General features: G+C 47.0%; 1 protein-coding gene across 1 annotated transcript in view; it reads right to left on the bottom strand.

Annotated features, from left to right (window-relative positions):
- RCSD1 (RCSD domain containing 1) overlaps positions 1 to 7127 on the bottom strand; it is a 33894-nt gene extending 26767 nt beyond the window's left edge. The window contains exon 1 of the mRNA XM_052794663.1: positions 6954 to 7127. Within this exon, the coding sequence (XP_052650623.1) occupies positions 6954 to 6959 (6 nt within the window). The 5' untranslated portion in view covers positions 6960 to 7127. The remainder of the gene's footprint in view (positions 1 to 6953) is intronic.
- Positions 7128 to 15886: the final 8759 nt, after the last annotated feature.

Genomic DNA, 15886 nt, shown 5'->3' with positions numbered 1-15886 from the left:
TACAGACACCTGCGGTCTAGAGGACCAGTGTGTATGCCTGTATTTGTTTGCATGGACAGCCCCTCTGCCTCTAACTGGGAATGAATACCTTGAAACTGGGAATGAAAACACTGGGTTTTCATGAGGGGACGGTGTTGACAACTCTGCACACTTCGTAAAGACCAAGCGGGAAACCAAATTGTACCATGCACATTTCACAAGTTAAACACACGCTCGGTGCAGGGCCCAAGGGGTGAAATTCCTAGGAAACCTGGCACATAAGCTCAAGTGTGTGTATATGAAACCAGGACCTGTTTCATCTGAACTTAAATCAGGGGAGCATGGCACTCAGCAGAAAGGTATTTCAAGATGATTGGCTTGAATAACCCATGATTGCTGTTGCAGTACACAGTTTTAAAGGATAAAGAAACCCATTCGTAAAACAGGAAGCAAGAATACAAAGAAAAATTGGTTTTGTTTTACACAGGCAATAAAAGAACAGTTCCCAGACTCTTGCAGATGTGATGCCAATTTATTTTGACCTAAGTTTCCCATAGGCAGAAGTTTGCAGGGCTTGAACAATATGGTATAGCAGGAAGGAATCATAAACGCTTTTGGTGCCTGATGCTGAACAGCCACTAGCTTCTGCTAGCAGCCCCACATGTGGAAGAACTGCAGAAACAATATGGTCCTGCCCCTCTGGTAACCCTATGAATACTGTTGCTTGAATGCAATAGAAGATCACTCCTGCCATTTTCTTTTTAATGCTCTGTCCAGTCTATTTTTTAATCTGTCATGGGTTTCCACTGCATTTGGTTTCCACTACACTATTCCAAATCCTGCTAGACCTCACTGCTAGAAGTCCTTCCTGTTGTTCAGCGAGATATACATCTTCCCTTTAATTGGACCCCATTATTCTTAGGTGTACTGCTTTTCCGATGCACTAATTCTGTTTCTTCTGCGTTAAAAGTTTTAGATTACTGTCCTCTGTCTCACTGCAAAGCCACACTGACTTGTTTAACTCCATTCTTCTGAGTCAGCTTTCCCTCTCCTTTGCATTTTTGTGTCTTTCTCTGAACAACAAGTCATTGGTCTACATCATTTAGATACCAAGGCTTTCCAAACTGCACGTGTTAATTCTCTGTGCTTGAAAAGCTGTGACCTATGTGAGCAATAAATTTCTTGCCTTAAGAAGCAGCATGTGGCTTGGTTCAGTGACAGAGCATGAGGGAAAGGTATTATATTTTGTGAAGTACTTCAAGATGCTCAGAAAAGCACCACTGCATGCCATAGCGACCAACTTGTACAAAAGCACAATCTGAGCTGTGGTCCAATCATGCTGAGAGCATGGATTGAGAAGCCTGAGATGAACAGTTGCTTTGTTGAAGCTGGCAGTGGTAAATCAATATCCTTTGCAGATTGGCCACTAGTCATCCACACTGACCAAAACACTGTGTGCATCTCATTACAAAGCGTAAACAGGTTTATTTGTGTAAGGACTCTTGTATGCAAAAACCAGCTTACCACCTTGCTGCCTGTTGTGTGGGTTTTGAGCTCTTTCAAAATTTGACGCTGAAGAACAAAAGAAAAAGGGCATGCATCTATACCAGCTGCCAATCTGGCAAGCGAGGTCTGGGTCTTTGCTTTTAGCAAGTGATGTGCTCATATCTGACAAGGATTTGGTCTAATGTCTTTTTTTCTTTCTAACAGGTGAAAACATCATTTGGCACTAATGGGGCAGATAAACCTCATCCTTGTCACTACATTACCAGGACCCATATAGTGACAATAAGATATCATAAAGATATGCCTCAGACTTGATGTTAATGTACAAGCATTTCTGGCAAAAGACTCATAGCTAGATACATTGTGGCTTGGATGAAGTGAGACTTAAAAACCTGCCTATGCAAGACTCCATAAGAATAAAGTGCCCTGTGCCTCTGACAATAACTAGATGTGAAGCAACTGTGCAGTGAATGTGTAATAATAACTTCTCCTTACACAACAGATCTCCCGTCTCTAGACCAAGTTCATTCTTACGCATGCCGTGTTGCAAACTGTGAAAGCCATGTAATTGTCTGTAAGTCACCGAGACAGCTGAGTGTCTGCAGTATTATACCACCTACAGGGAGCAGGCTTCACCAGTAAAATAGACAGGTCCTCCAAACAGGTACTCTTGCTGCTGGGTACAGCTGCCATCTCAGATCCCAAATTCAGGCTGTAGAGTTGGTGTTTCAGAAAAAGGAGCATCCGCCTCTCTACAACTGTTAACCAGCCACGTGGAAACAGACAGGAAAACCACCCCTAGGTTTTTATGGGGTTGGTCATTTCCATGATGAAAATCAGCAGTTTCCTAGCAGCCCCAATCGATAAAGCAATGCTGATGATTTCCCCTGTTCTTCAGATAAGCAGATCCTGGGAATGTTTGAGAAGGTATGCATAATATGTTGCTCAACAGTAGTGCGTCCTGCCAGTTGGACTGTGGATTACAGGAAAGAAGGCTTTTCCAAAATGCTATCACCATGATCTGGGATACTCAGACAACCAAAGTTTAAAATGGGGAGTGAGGGAGAAGAGGGGTTCAGAAGAATCATCCCTCTCCACTGACACAGGAAAGGCTTTAATTCTGCAAACCATTTACTCTGGGGTCTCCACTAGGTACAAGAAAGTGTCACAGCACAGCCCATGGGGTTCAGTTTTGTTCCTTTCTGTCTTTCAAGTGGGAGGCCTCATCCTGTCACTGGGATGTGGAAGTCTGGCAAACCTGATCCTTTCCAGGATCCTCTGCTGCAGACATGCTATTTACTGTCAGGCAGATCCTAAATCTGCCCAGACCCGAGGAGTAAAATGGGGTCATATGGTACCTCTCCTAGTCTATTTAAATACTCTTCCCTTTATCTACACAGACACTCTGCATGAATGTGTCATTTTGATGACTTTGGGAGGAAACACTGAAAGCAAGTGTATTTAAGGTTAAAATGTTCTGTTAAGCAAAAAGAAAAAAGAGTGGAAAAGGAATGTTTTAACTTTTGGAGCAAAATCCAAGCAGCAGAGCTTCCGGAGAAAGGGAAATTGTTTCCTGGCAGAGCTAACCATGGCGTAATGCCTGTACCTAATCTTGGCTCCACAGCTGCAAGGGTGGGCAGAGACCTCACTCTGCCCAGCTCACCTCTGTGTGGCTTACTGTCCTGCTGCTCTGAGGACCATAATGGTTACAGATTTCAGCCCCCTTGTCTTTACAGTACCAAGTACCCTTTCCTCCATCCCCTCAGCTTCAGTCCTCTTGGGTGACAGTTCACATATCCTTATGGCAGTTTTCCTAGGGACAGGGTAAGTGCCTATGCTAAAAGAAAGCTGCCCTGCAGTTCGGGCGAGGGTGTCACTCCCCATGGCTCCTGGAAGGATGCAGCAATTGGGATACTGGACCCAGAAATGTGCTCAGTTGTGATGTCTGGCTGACCACAGCACAAAGGAAGAAGTGGCTTCTGACCTCGCCTGCTGAAGGAGGGGATGTGTTTGAACTCCAGGAGCTTTCTGCAGCCTCCTGCTGAGACGGGGAACAGAGGACTTGGAGGAATTTTTTCCACACTGCTCTGCTGCTCGCTAGAGGAGTGGGGCAGGACCCAGGGCCTCTTGGTGGTATCCTCACCTGACAGAGCAGGGAGCTTTACTGAAAAGAGCAAGAGCGGCCCCATCCCTCCCCAGATGTCCCAGATGAGGACATTGGGGTGTAGGGAGAGCACAGGGCCTGGGGCTGGAACTGTGTCCAGTAGGTTGCCCAGAAGGGAAGTGGTGAAGTGAGCAGAGAACTACTCTTAGCCCTGGAAAAGCTTTCTCTCTCCTGAGCTGGTGTAGTGACAGGAAAAATTAAGATCTAGGAGGAGCTAGTTGCAGAAAAGAGACATGGGAATGGAGATGTCACAGAAAGAAATGAAATCTGTTGGTAGGCAAAAAGGAGAGGGGAGACTTCCCAAAATAATCCTGGTTACTGCACCTTTGCTGCTTAGGGAACCCATCGCACCACAGGGAGCCACCAAAGTGAAACTCGGTCTTGGATTTCTTCCCCTTGCTATGCGAGTAAAGTTCAAATGTCTCCATGCTCCCAAGCTCCTACAGAGAGGCTGGGAAGAGGAATGCCATGACAGCTGTTGAATACGGGCTACAGAAAGCCACAAGCACTTTCAGTGGATGCCTTAACTCACAACATCTGCAGCAAGGTATGGTACAGCTATGGGAATTAGACAGCTTGGACCAAATCTGAAGATGTAAACTAACAAACCAACACAATAATTTCCGATCCTTTTTGTACCATGAGTGCGAAGAATGTTTAGTGGCTGCTTTTTTCCAAGTGGCTCAGCTTTCATCAGTGCCAGCTTTACCCATTTTTTATATGAACTCCTCATGTAACAGTCTGTGATATAAGCTTCATGATTTCAAGTTCCTTTCATCAGTCATAACACTGGAAATAAAACTGATTCTGAAAGCTGGGTCTTCACAAAAAAACCCTGAAGATCAGCAGACTCACAAAATTACAGGAACTGCAAGAACAGGGTTTTGCTGCCTTTTTCTCCCTCTTTGGGATCTTAAATGGTTACAGTTACTGCTTTCAATGTGGCACGTTCCTGGCAACAGAATGGCTAAGACTGTAGGTACTAGCCCCTAAGGAGCAGCAAAACCACACTAACCACTCTAAGAAAGTGATCTCAACTATCTTGCTTCTGTAGGTTTTTCAAAAATAGGGTCTTCCTGCCAGAGTTGTGATGGAAATCAACTGGCTAGGTCAGCCCTCTGCCCTTTTTTCCCTAATGCTGGTAATCCTCATGTGTGCCACTAGAGCAAAGAGCTTGCCAGTTATGCCAGCAGGAAAGCACAGAGCAGCTCTGCCCGCCACTGATGAAGCAAATGGGGAAATGACAGAACTTCTCGTTCCTGTTGCACAGGACCATTAAATCTGTTTTTAAAGCAAAAGATGTAGCGGGTCTCTGGGTCCTGCTCACGCTGCCTGTGAAAAGCTCTCAGGAAGAAACAGAGCAGAGAATTGGCAGGTGGGAACTCAAGTTCTTGCTCTTGGCTCTATTTTGGTCTAATATCTTCTTACCTTTGGGACATTAACCACCTTTTTGGAGGGCTGGGGCAGGAAGGGAAGACCAAGTGCACTACTTAAAATTTGTCTTGGGAGTTGAGGTGTTTTAAAAATAAGAATGGATGCAGCAATCTACAGATTATCAGAAAACAAGGTAACATGGGGAAAGAGTGGGAAGCGGAGGCAAACGGACAGAATCAAGAGCAGGAAACTTTTAGCTTCCTGGCCGTCAGACCTGCCGTATGTGTAACACGTGTCTCCCAAAAAGGAAATGGCAGGTTTGTCTCTTTCTACTCTGAAACACTGCTGCAGCAGACAACAGAAAATACTTGAGGGGTGCAGTCCTCTGTGGGTAGAGAGAGCAGAGAGTCTTCAACATGACAAAATACCTGCCTCAGCCCTAAGTTAGTCTTTGCTCCATATGTGGCTTACTGTGCACAGCAGTTGTAACAATAAGAGCTCAACTCCCCTTCCCCTCTGAGACATCACAGGATACTATATAGCAAAAAAGAATAAAAGAAGTGTTAACAGTTACTGATCCAGGCTCTGTCAAACCGAAAACCTCTTACAAAGCTATATGTTTGTCATGCCACATATAGTCTGTGCTGCGTTGGTTTGATCACTGCTTGGTCCTTCTCCACACCAAAAGCTGTTTAGATAGTTTGTTGAAGACGTTTCTTGTAATGAACATGCCTGATCTTTAACCCTTGCCTGGGGGGCAGCCCAGCACAGGTAACAAGGACTCCAATGTTAGCACCTGGGCATTATCAGAACTGTCCAGCTGAGCTAGGCACTGGAAATCTTCAAAGAAAAATTGTAGTGGTGCCTCAAGCACACTGTTCCCTGCCTTTGTTGCATGTCCCCTGCTGCTGGGGCTGCACAGATGCAGAAAAAGGCTTCTCTGGGAAGATAATATAAAGCGTTTAGTAAGATCTGTGTTTAGCTGAGAGAAATAACAAAAGTCCTCTTTCGTAATTTGAGGTTTTGCCAATGTCGTAATCGCCTCTATCTCCCGTGGCCCTCCTAAAAATACTTTTTTTCCTTTGCTGCTTAAAAAATGCTTTGAAAAGCTAGAAATCCAGTCTGACACGAGCGAAGCAAGCACCGTCACTCTTGTTTCGTATGAATGGGAAAAGAGGCAAGGGGAGGTGAACTGAACTGCCTTGCCCAAGAGGGTGCTACGCAGGCAAAGGCTTGGACTTAAACACCAGGGAAGCCTGACTCCTGTCCACCAGCCCTGTCACCACCCAGAGACAAGGGCTCCGGCTCTCCTGAAGCATGGGACAAGCAGAATGGAGAAAAAGGCACAGGAAACCCTCCGGGGGTGTGCTACTCATTTACCTTGCCAAAGCAACGGTTCTTGGGTCGTCTTTCCTGAACCAAAATGCTCTATTGATAATGAAAGTGAGATCGCCCAATCCACGTGGAACGGGGGGAACACACTGCTTAGGGTCCAAATCACAGCTGCTGCTGCATGGGTTGGGTAGGAATCAACCCCAAGGAGCCTGCTAATCCTGTATGGTCTGTTCATTTCTCCTTATGTCCCCATTTTTACTGAATTTTTAAAATCGCCTTTCAAAATGATACCTTTTAAAATGTAACTCTCTTTCCCACCCCAGAGACTAAAAAATAAATGGCAGTCTTTCCTCGTTCCCCTTTCACAGATGTAATTTCTCCCCATACCATCCCCTTACTTTCCAAATCTGGACTAAAATCCGCAAAATATTCTGAGGTGCATGGCAGGGGCGGGGATGGGGGGAAAACGACATTTATCTGAACCTCAGCGAAGAGATATTTTGAGCTGCCTTTAGTGAGAAATTGCTTTGCAAGGTGGAGCTAACGCAGATCGAAGAGCCAGTCACAAGCTAGTGGAAATAAAAGTTTTCTTTACCTCCATGTCCTGCAAGAGAGAGGTGTCCTCGGGGCAATCTTTCTTCCCCACCCCTTTCCCTCTTATCTGTGGGAAAACTTCAGCCGAGCTAGAGCAAAATCGTGCCGCTGTGGAGGGTATGTAATATCCAAGCTGCTGCTCAGCTTGAAAACTGACAGAGCCCAGCGAGTGGCCCTGCACTACGAACAAGGAAGAAGGGCGGGTGGGTGAGAGGAAGGGAGGGAGGGGAGAGGAGGGGGAGGCAAGGCAATCAGGGTTTAAATTTAGACGCAAATCTAAACAGATACTGTCCTTCCCAGAGTGCTGGGCTCAGGAGACAACAAGCAGCAAACTCTGCTGCTGCGCCCAGACTTGGGGACCCCACATGTGCATTTTCTCCCTTCCTTTCCTTCTCCCCTTCATATGTTCTATCACCTTATCTTTATTTCCACCACATACGCCTGCCCCGTTTTGCCTCTATTTCTCTCCATTGCTTGCCGTTGCTCCCCCAGTGTCCCTGCCTGGATCTCTCCACTGTCCATGCTTCCCTCTCCAACTCTGCAGGGTCTCTTTCTTGTTTTTTATTTGTGAGGAGGATCTTTTTTCCTCTAACTGCAATTTCCCTTCTCTCTTCCTTCACAATTCTAGGTAATTTCAGTCAGCAGTGAACTGTCTTTAGAGGGGTTAGAGAGGCAGAAGAGGAGCAGAGTGAGGGTGATTATTGCATTTGAACAGAATTTAAGGCTTTGGTGTCCTGGTGCATGGCTGGGACTCCCAGGGATGACAATAATACTAGCAGCACTACTGTGCTGCTGCGTGATTCCCCAACGAGAGATCAGGGCTCCACTCTGAAGGGTGCTGTACAAATGTGGGCATAAGCAGAGGGTCCCCATGCAAGGTGTCACTAGCTAGCTGTAAAGCAGGACTAGCTCCTTCCACCCTGAATTCCTGCCTCACATCACCAGGTCAGAAGTTGTAGGATGTTCTTCTCTCCTTTCACAGGGAAGGGCAGAATTGTGCACTGGAAGTGAGAAGCTTCCGTGGTGGTAGAAAAACTCAGATGGGAAAAAATAAGCCTCAGTAATGTTTTGCTATGCTTTCCCTTTCCCTTTCCATTTAGATTGCAGTGTTGTAAACTAGTCATCTCTTTTAGCAACTGTTTGCATATGGTCCTTCTCAAGAATTTCAGTCCCCACCTCTTGAGAGCAGGGTGGTGCAGAGGAATTTGCTGGCTTCCTTGCCTTGCATGCAGCTGCAAAGTGACACAATGACATGTCGTCATTTTGGGGTGATACCTCGGGGGCAGAAGAGGGTTAAAGCATCTTTTCTGAAAGGGATGCATACTTTTCCTTTGCAGTGTTTCACAAGTTCCTGCTGGCTATGGCAGAAAACACTCCAGAATGGATTTAAATGTGACCATCATGATATCCCAGATTATTGTCACTGATAAATCATCTCAACATAGTTGTTCTTACAGTATAGTTAACTGCATGCTGTAGGACTCCTGTGGAATTAGCAGATTTAAATCATGATCTCATGATCTCCCAAATTCAATATACAATGGTTACTCAGTCCTTAGCCAAAATAATGATAGGCTGAGTTGCTGCAATCTGGAGATTGGGCAAGAGGACTAATGAATCTTCTGTTGCTGAAACACCGGATTAATTGAAACCTCTCTGCTGTAAGCAACCAGAAGATGCCGCAACTATAGATACAAGCAAATAGATTAAAAATTGAAAAGAAATACAAAAATGAAATTCCTTCTTGATTTGGAAATCCTATTGATTTCTTAAAATCCTGGCAACAGTACCCTAGCAGAGGGGATAGGAACTGAACTGAGAAGCCGGGCGAGGTGGGGAGGACAGGATGCTTCAGCTGCCCATGATTTGCCTGCTGTCGGGACAGAAGGAGGATTTCATGCTCAGGGACTTCACTGTGGGCACTGGTCACAAGTGTCATTTTCAAGATGTCTGCCATGTAACAGACCGTCAAAATCACATACCTCCAGTGGTTGCTTCATGCCGCTCAGGGTCTATTTCAGTATTTTCTTTCTGCTTGCAGGGGTTTTACACTGTGGAGGAAACTGTTTGCTTAGGCCTACAGAAAAGGAAACTGCTAGGCAGAGACAGTATCACTTTACCCATACTAATAAAGCAAAGGTAGTTGCAGCTGCCCCACCACAATTCTTCACTCTATTTATTTCTGCTCCCAAGTATCTTGCCACAAGGCAAATCTTTTCTGCCAGCAGGATTCCCAAATGCCACTGCTCTGAGCATGGTACACAGTACTTAGTTTATTAATGCTTAATCTTTCTTCCTGAAGGAGCAAGGAGACAACACACAGAAATACGGTGTATATTTTTCTCCAGACAGGATGACGTGAGGTGTGGATTTGCTCTAGACTTTCTTGTTTCTGGACTGAAAAACACTAGAAAATCTGAAACAAACAACCCACACGCTTTAACTGCAAGAATCTTGTAACAAATGTTATTAAGGGAGGTTATACTGAGGAACTGGGTGTTTTACATGATGTGTATGTGCAAGTATGAACATGAGATATTTTAGAGTATGACTCTCTGCATCTCTGTGTGTATCTCTGTTTACAGACCTTCTGGGATATAGCAGTGCCTATGAGACTAACTTGTTTGTATATACAAAAAAAAGTTTCTACATCTGTTCTGCTCAGGAAGAAAAAAAATGCAGTCATCACAAGTGCCATTAAAACAGACTCCAGGGGGAAATTTCGTTTGAATGAGAAAATGTTGCAGTTGCGGACCCCTGGATTTTGCAGCTTCCCAGCTGATTCTTTTCAAGATATGTGAGGCCAAAACAGCAAGTTTGCTTCAGGTCAAATGACTGGTACTCCTGCTACAAGGCAGCACGTGGGGGAGAGGTGCAAGGAAATCCTTCATCCTGGCATGCCTGCAAAAGAGGTAGCATAACTAGTTCTGCCCTGCTCAGAAACACCATGTGTAATATTTGCTGGCCTCTTGCATTTTGGCTTGAACTATGGACAATGGGGCCTCCACAGGGTGCTAGATCCAAGAAAGGAGATGCAGGGACATCGCAATTTTTTGTTCAGAGACCTCTCAGGAAAGAAAGCTTTTGAGGTCTTCTGAAACTTTCACTCTGATATTTGTGTCCACACAACCATCTCATTCAGGTGTGTCTGTGTAGCTGCTGAAATTGGGAAGGTATGTTTGTCAGGGTGGTGGATGAGCAAAAGCTGGAGGGAGCTGTCAGTCCCTGCAAGACAGATTGAATCTCTGTACTTTGTTAAGACATTTGTTGAGGGTTTAGTAGAGCTCACCTGTCAGTGCCAGTATCTGAGATTGTTCTGTCTGCCTCTCTGGCTGGCTTTGGCTGCTGCTATCCACATAATTTTCCAGAATTCATACTATGAACCAGCAGCTGTTACCATGTTGGGCTTTTGAACCCCTGAAAATGGGGTCTCAACCCTTCCTGTTCCCACTCAAGCAACTCAATTCTCAACTGAAAAAAATGGGGATAAGGTAACCACAGAAAAAAAGCATTTGCATTTCAAAGATCAATCAACTCTAAAAGCCAACATCCTGTTTTGGTCTGGGTTTGCACGTCAGCTCCTCTGACAACAGCAAGCTGACAGGAAGCGAACGTGAACAGCATTTTCTATGGGAAACTTGCTTTTTGAACCCACCATTCTGCTGTGTTCTGAAGTATCTGTTCCCACCGACCCTGCCCTTGCCCCTCAGCATTAAACTAATGCTGTGGATGCTAAGCCTCACCCTCCCCTTCAGGGAGTTATCAGCAGGAAATGAAGTCAGCTGGAACGCTTTGTACCATCAACATTTTTTGCTCTAATTCTGCAGCTGCAGCGAAGCATATCTGAGAGCACACACATGCTCACATGCCAGCATCCATGCGTACACATGCACTGGTGTGCCAGACACTGTGCACCCCTGAGAATTGATGTGAATGGGAAAGCCGCATTACCAAAGATGCTTGAATTAAATAAAAGGACACGGTTATAAGTGATTCTCGCTAAGCTGTATTGGACAGGGAGTGCAAGACTGTGTGTGTTGCATGGTGGGCACATAAAAAAGCAGGTGATAGAGACTAACTCGGGGTTGAATTATTTCACGTGTTCCTCACTGTCAGCCTGCGCCTGAGTGCTAATGTCATGGTTCAGGTTAACCAGGCTTCTTAACTCCCAGGCTCTGAGCAAAACCATGTCCCTAAGCAGAGTAAAGTTAGGAAAATGCTGTGCTGTACTGAGCAGGCAGCATTTCACCTGTGATGCTTTGCCTGAGTGGCTCTGCTCGTAGTAACAAGATCACACTGAGGTAGACCACCCTCATTCATACCAGGTCACCTGGGGCTGGTGGGTGGTGTACAGGTAGCTAGTGTCATCTCTTCCAGCACCTTAATTTCTTTGGAGAGCAATTCTTTCACTGTTGATCCACCTGACTTCAGAGAGCAAACTGAGCTGGTGTATTAAGAGGCATGGCTGCATCCCATTATACTAATACAGTGATGGGACAAATATTATCAGCATCAGCCATTGACAGTTTGCTTCTAGACTGAACAATTCCTCTACCACTTGCTAGTTTTAATATACAATAAGGCTTAATATAAACAAACAAAAAGTTACAGTCAGAACATGGGTGCTGACACAATTCCAGGTATCTGTGCTGGACACAACCATGTTTTTGATTACATTGTTCTCAGGCCAGCCCTACTGCCCATCTCTCAACGTCCTAGAAAGCAGTGTCACAGCTGGCCCTCGCAACAGCTTCCTCAGCATGCAGCCCAAGTTCCGACTGAACAGCAAGATTTTCTGACTGAAAATGGGACAACATTTCTGGTCCCTAGCAGGTTATGCACAGAGGGAGCTTGCCTTGTCACTGCCTGTGTGGTGGGTGTTAAAAGGGTAAAAGGACTTCTACCTGAATACCAGGCCAACACTGTATTCATTTTACCTATATTTTAAAAAATACACCGATGAAAGGGTCAGAAGCTAAATTCCCAACCAAGTTAATTTGGGAATTTTGAGGATGAGAACAAATAAAGGCATTACGCAACTCCTTTTTGTGTTCAGCAAAGGTCTGTGTTCTGTGCCATTTCCTAATAGCAGTAGCACTGCATTGTACGGCAGGCCTGATGTCTCCTCAGGCGGATCTCTAACCAACATTTTTAGAAACAATTTGCATGGTGGGTCTCATGCGGCACCGAGCGTTGGCATTTCAAAGCACTGAGTACTTCAGGTTTTGCCAGAGCTGACTCACAGGTCAGTCACTTCTGCCAAATGCAGCGGCAAGTGACTTTAATCACTCTGGCTGTCATCTGCATGTGGAGAGTTGGCCTGGCTCAGAAATCAAGCGCTACACACAGTGAGACTGCACAGCCCTCAAGCATTATCTGGACAAAGAAAGGTTTCTGTTCACAGACGACTGCATGATCTAGACAGGAAGCCTGGCCCAGCGCGTAGCTAGACTGTGCGTCTGAAGAGAGAGCTTGCCCAGCCCATCCAACAACCATGCTATCTAAAGAGAGAGCTGGCTCAGGGCAAAACCAGCTATGAAGAGGGCAGACAGAGCATGATGATACGCTAGCCAGGATGGAGACCTTGCACACTTTCTGGCTAAAATACACCTTCTCCAGAGACACAGCCCCCAGATTCAGGCTAAGACCCAGCACATGTAAACCACACTGAAATTAAGATTGTTCCATGAACTGGCCAACCACCGGAGGGAGTAAACTGGCTCAATCCGTGGTGAGACATTACTGTCTATTTACCCTTTTTTTAATGTAAATAAGCACATGAGTTGAAAAGCAGAACTAGTGGCTAGCAATACTTTCTTGACCTTGTTATGCAAGTATGCTGGGAGCCCCTAGATATATTGCACCACAACAGAGAGAATCCTTCTCCTTTTCTCTGAGATCTAGCTGAGGAAGTGAGAGAGCCTGGAGCTTTACCTCAGGTAACACATCCTTTCAGAGCAAGCTGAAAGAGTTAAAGACCTTATCCCTCTCACCCTACAGGTTCAGTCCACGCTACGCATCCAAGAAAGAGGGGACCAAAACAAGCCCCCTTAGTTCAGTGCAATGTGCATGACAGTCTATACACCAGTGTGCAATGCCGACTGCAGAGACTACTCAGCCTAATAAATCCTGTTCTCCGTAGCGGAGAGCCAATGCTATTTGCTTCCATAAATCCTGTTGAGCTCTGAATTCCCACCAGACTCATCAGCCCAAATCCTGCAGGCCGCTGGGGTTGGGCAGCAGCACCCCTTGGCGGCTGCGGACCGGGATGGCTGCGGACCTGCCGCAAGGCCGGAGCAGAGGGTCGGGGGAGGCGAGGAAAACTTGGCAGACTTTCTTTGGACGGGTCATTTTCTCTTGGCCCCTGAGATCCCGCTCTATGGTCCCAGGGGTAGCAGGGGGAGTGCGGGATGATCTTCTACGCTCGCTACGAGGTTTGCTTTGACTCTCCTGCCGCAGGGGCTGTGCGGCTCCAGTGATGCACACCCTTCCTGGCGAAGGAGGGACGGCCACGTTCAGCAGATACACACATCTGAACTCCAGAACATTAATAGCTTTCCCCCTTTCTGCATTTTCTCTTTCTGAAACAAAATAAAAGAAAAAAAGAATTGCTAGCTCTGCTTCCCTCATCCCCTTTATCTTCTATCTTTTTTTTTTGCCCTGTGGCACGTGTTGTTACTTCCACATACTCTCCATGGCATCCCTTCTTTCTTGTGCTGAAGCCACCAACCACCTCCTGTCTGCTCCCTGTCACGCTCTCCTGCTCCCCAGTAAAATAATACGCACAGTCATCCCCCCCCCCCGTCCCCACCCCTTTGACTGCAGCAAGTAAATACTGACACCCTCCCAGGCTCTCAGAGGGCAGGACTGCTTGAAAACGGCGAGAAACAAGCAGTTTCTGCGTATGCACACACATGTTGGTGGGGAGAGAAAAGAGGAAGCTATAATGTGTCTGTTTTAGCTAGAAAAATCTCTGATGAAAAGAGTTTGTTGCATTTTGTCTTCCTCATGCCCTTCTCTTTCCTAAGCCATTTCCTCTAGACCGTTTTCATCCTTTTCTTCCATACTCTTTTCACTCCTGCAGAAGGGCTCCTTTTTCCCTTCAACACGTTCCACTGCTGCTCCTCATCCAAATATGTTGTATAATCCTACATACATAAAGACCACCTTTCATGCAATCTTTTCTCTCACATATCACTCCTTTTCTTGCTCTGTTTTTCTCCTTAGCACTCTGCCCTGAAATATCACTTGTCCTCTATCACAAACAAGGCTGCTTGTATATGTTTTGTTGCTGGAGCAGTTGCTCCTCACAAGCTCGGCTACCTACCTGAGCTGAGTGGCTATGCATCAGGGGTTCAGAGAAGCTTTTTTTTTTTTTTTTGCTTTTTAGTTATAAAAACCCACAAGTTTCTCCTGAGCATCGCCAGGAGAACAGGAGAGGGCAGCAGCGGAAGGCTCCGTGTGTCAGTGCCCCGGCGGGAAAGCCAGGCTCTCTGCCCACACTTTGCAGACATAGGGGAATATTGGAGGAAAAATTATTTTGTTCTGCCTGTACACAACAGGACAGTATATAAATGGTAGGGAATGGATGTGTGGTGTTTTCCTTCCTAAATTCAGCCCAACAAAATGATTCATCTGGCCTGCTATACACTGAGTGAAAGTTAATTTGGGTTTCTCTGGGCTACATTGCTATATATGTAGCGTAGACACACTTGGTAAAATTGAAATAGAAAAATGGAAATCCACCATCTTTTAGGAAAAGTTGAATCAAGACTCAGTATTACTCCAGTTAAAAACATTTCTTTATATGCATCTTTATAAGGTGACTGAGCACAAGGTGATGGGTAAAATAAGGTGTCTCTTGGTATTTATTTCTGCAAGTGATGCACTGCAGGCCAGGAGGTTGCTCCAACTAGCAAAACCTAGTCCTGCAGAAGAGATGGATTTGACGTACATCCTGCAGTTTGCAAGTGCTAAGACCTGAGCTACGCCTACTGGCAAATGAGGAGCTTTACAGTCCAAACCAGTTTCAGACGGACCCTGCTTGCTGTAACGAAACAACAAGGTCTTCCTCGGGGAAGGTTGGGCCACAAACACTTGTGGTAACACAGAACTAGCCTTTGAGATCGATTTAGCAGTAGCCTGGGATAGTGGGGCCGATGGTGCCACAATCACCCTTTGGATCTGAGGGACTTCCCTGGCCAGACAAACCAGGGGCAACGCCAGGGGACAGTTGCTGCTGCTGCTGGGCTCCCTGCTGACGCCATGACCAATGCTGGCTCATTCGGACCTTGCAGAACACCTCGGCGCCAAGCCAGCGGGTGCCAGCAGGTGGGCAGAGCCCGTCTGCGGGGCTGGTTCTGCTTCAGCTGCCCGCGGGCCGCCTCGGACCGGCAGGAGCCGCAGCAGCCGCCGCCGCCGCCATGTCCGGCCGCGCCCCCTCAGCGCCCCCCGCTGGGCCCCGCCAGGCCGCGAGCGCGGGAGCTGCCCGGCTGCTGCTGCGCCTGCGCGCGGCTCTACCCGCCCCCGGACACGTCCCGGGCGGGGGCGAGCCGCTCCTGCCGGCCGGCCGCGAAACATGATTGGCAGAGAGTTCTGAAGAGGCCTTTCATTGGCTGCTGAGTTATCAGTGTCACCGCCCCTTTCCCGCCCCTCCCGACGGCGGGGCAGCGCCGTCAGAGGTGTTTACAACCCACGAAAGCTGTGGGGATTGTCCCCGCCTCCCGGCAGCCCTCATTGGCTGAAGGGAGCGGGCGTCGCGAGCCCATCGGCCGACAGCGGACAGGCTCGTTTTCCGACTCCGCGAGGATGTCCCCGGCGTGCCCTCATTGGTGAAGGAGGGCGGGCGGTGTTGTTCCGATTGGCGGGGAGCAGAGGGGCCCGCCCTCCTCATCGCGCGGGACAGGGGGCGTGGGGGCCGGTGCCGGGGGCGCC

Source organism: Harpia harpyja, chromosome 8 (genome assembly GCF_026419915.1).
Source record: "Harpia harpyja isolate bHarHar1 chromosome 8, bHarHar1 primary haplotype, whole genome shotgun sequence".
In the NCBI taxonomy this organism is placed as follows: domain Eukaryota; kingdom Metazoa; phylum Chordata; class Aves; order Accipitriformes; family Accipitridae; genus Harpia; species Harpia harpyja.
The sequence above is the reverse complement of the archived record's forward strand: the minus strand, read 5'-3'. Positions and strand labels throughout refer to the sequence as shown.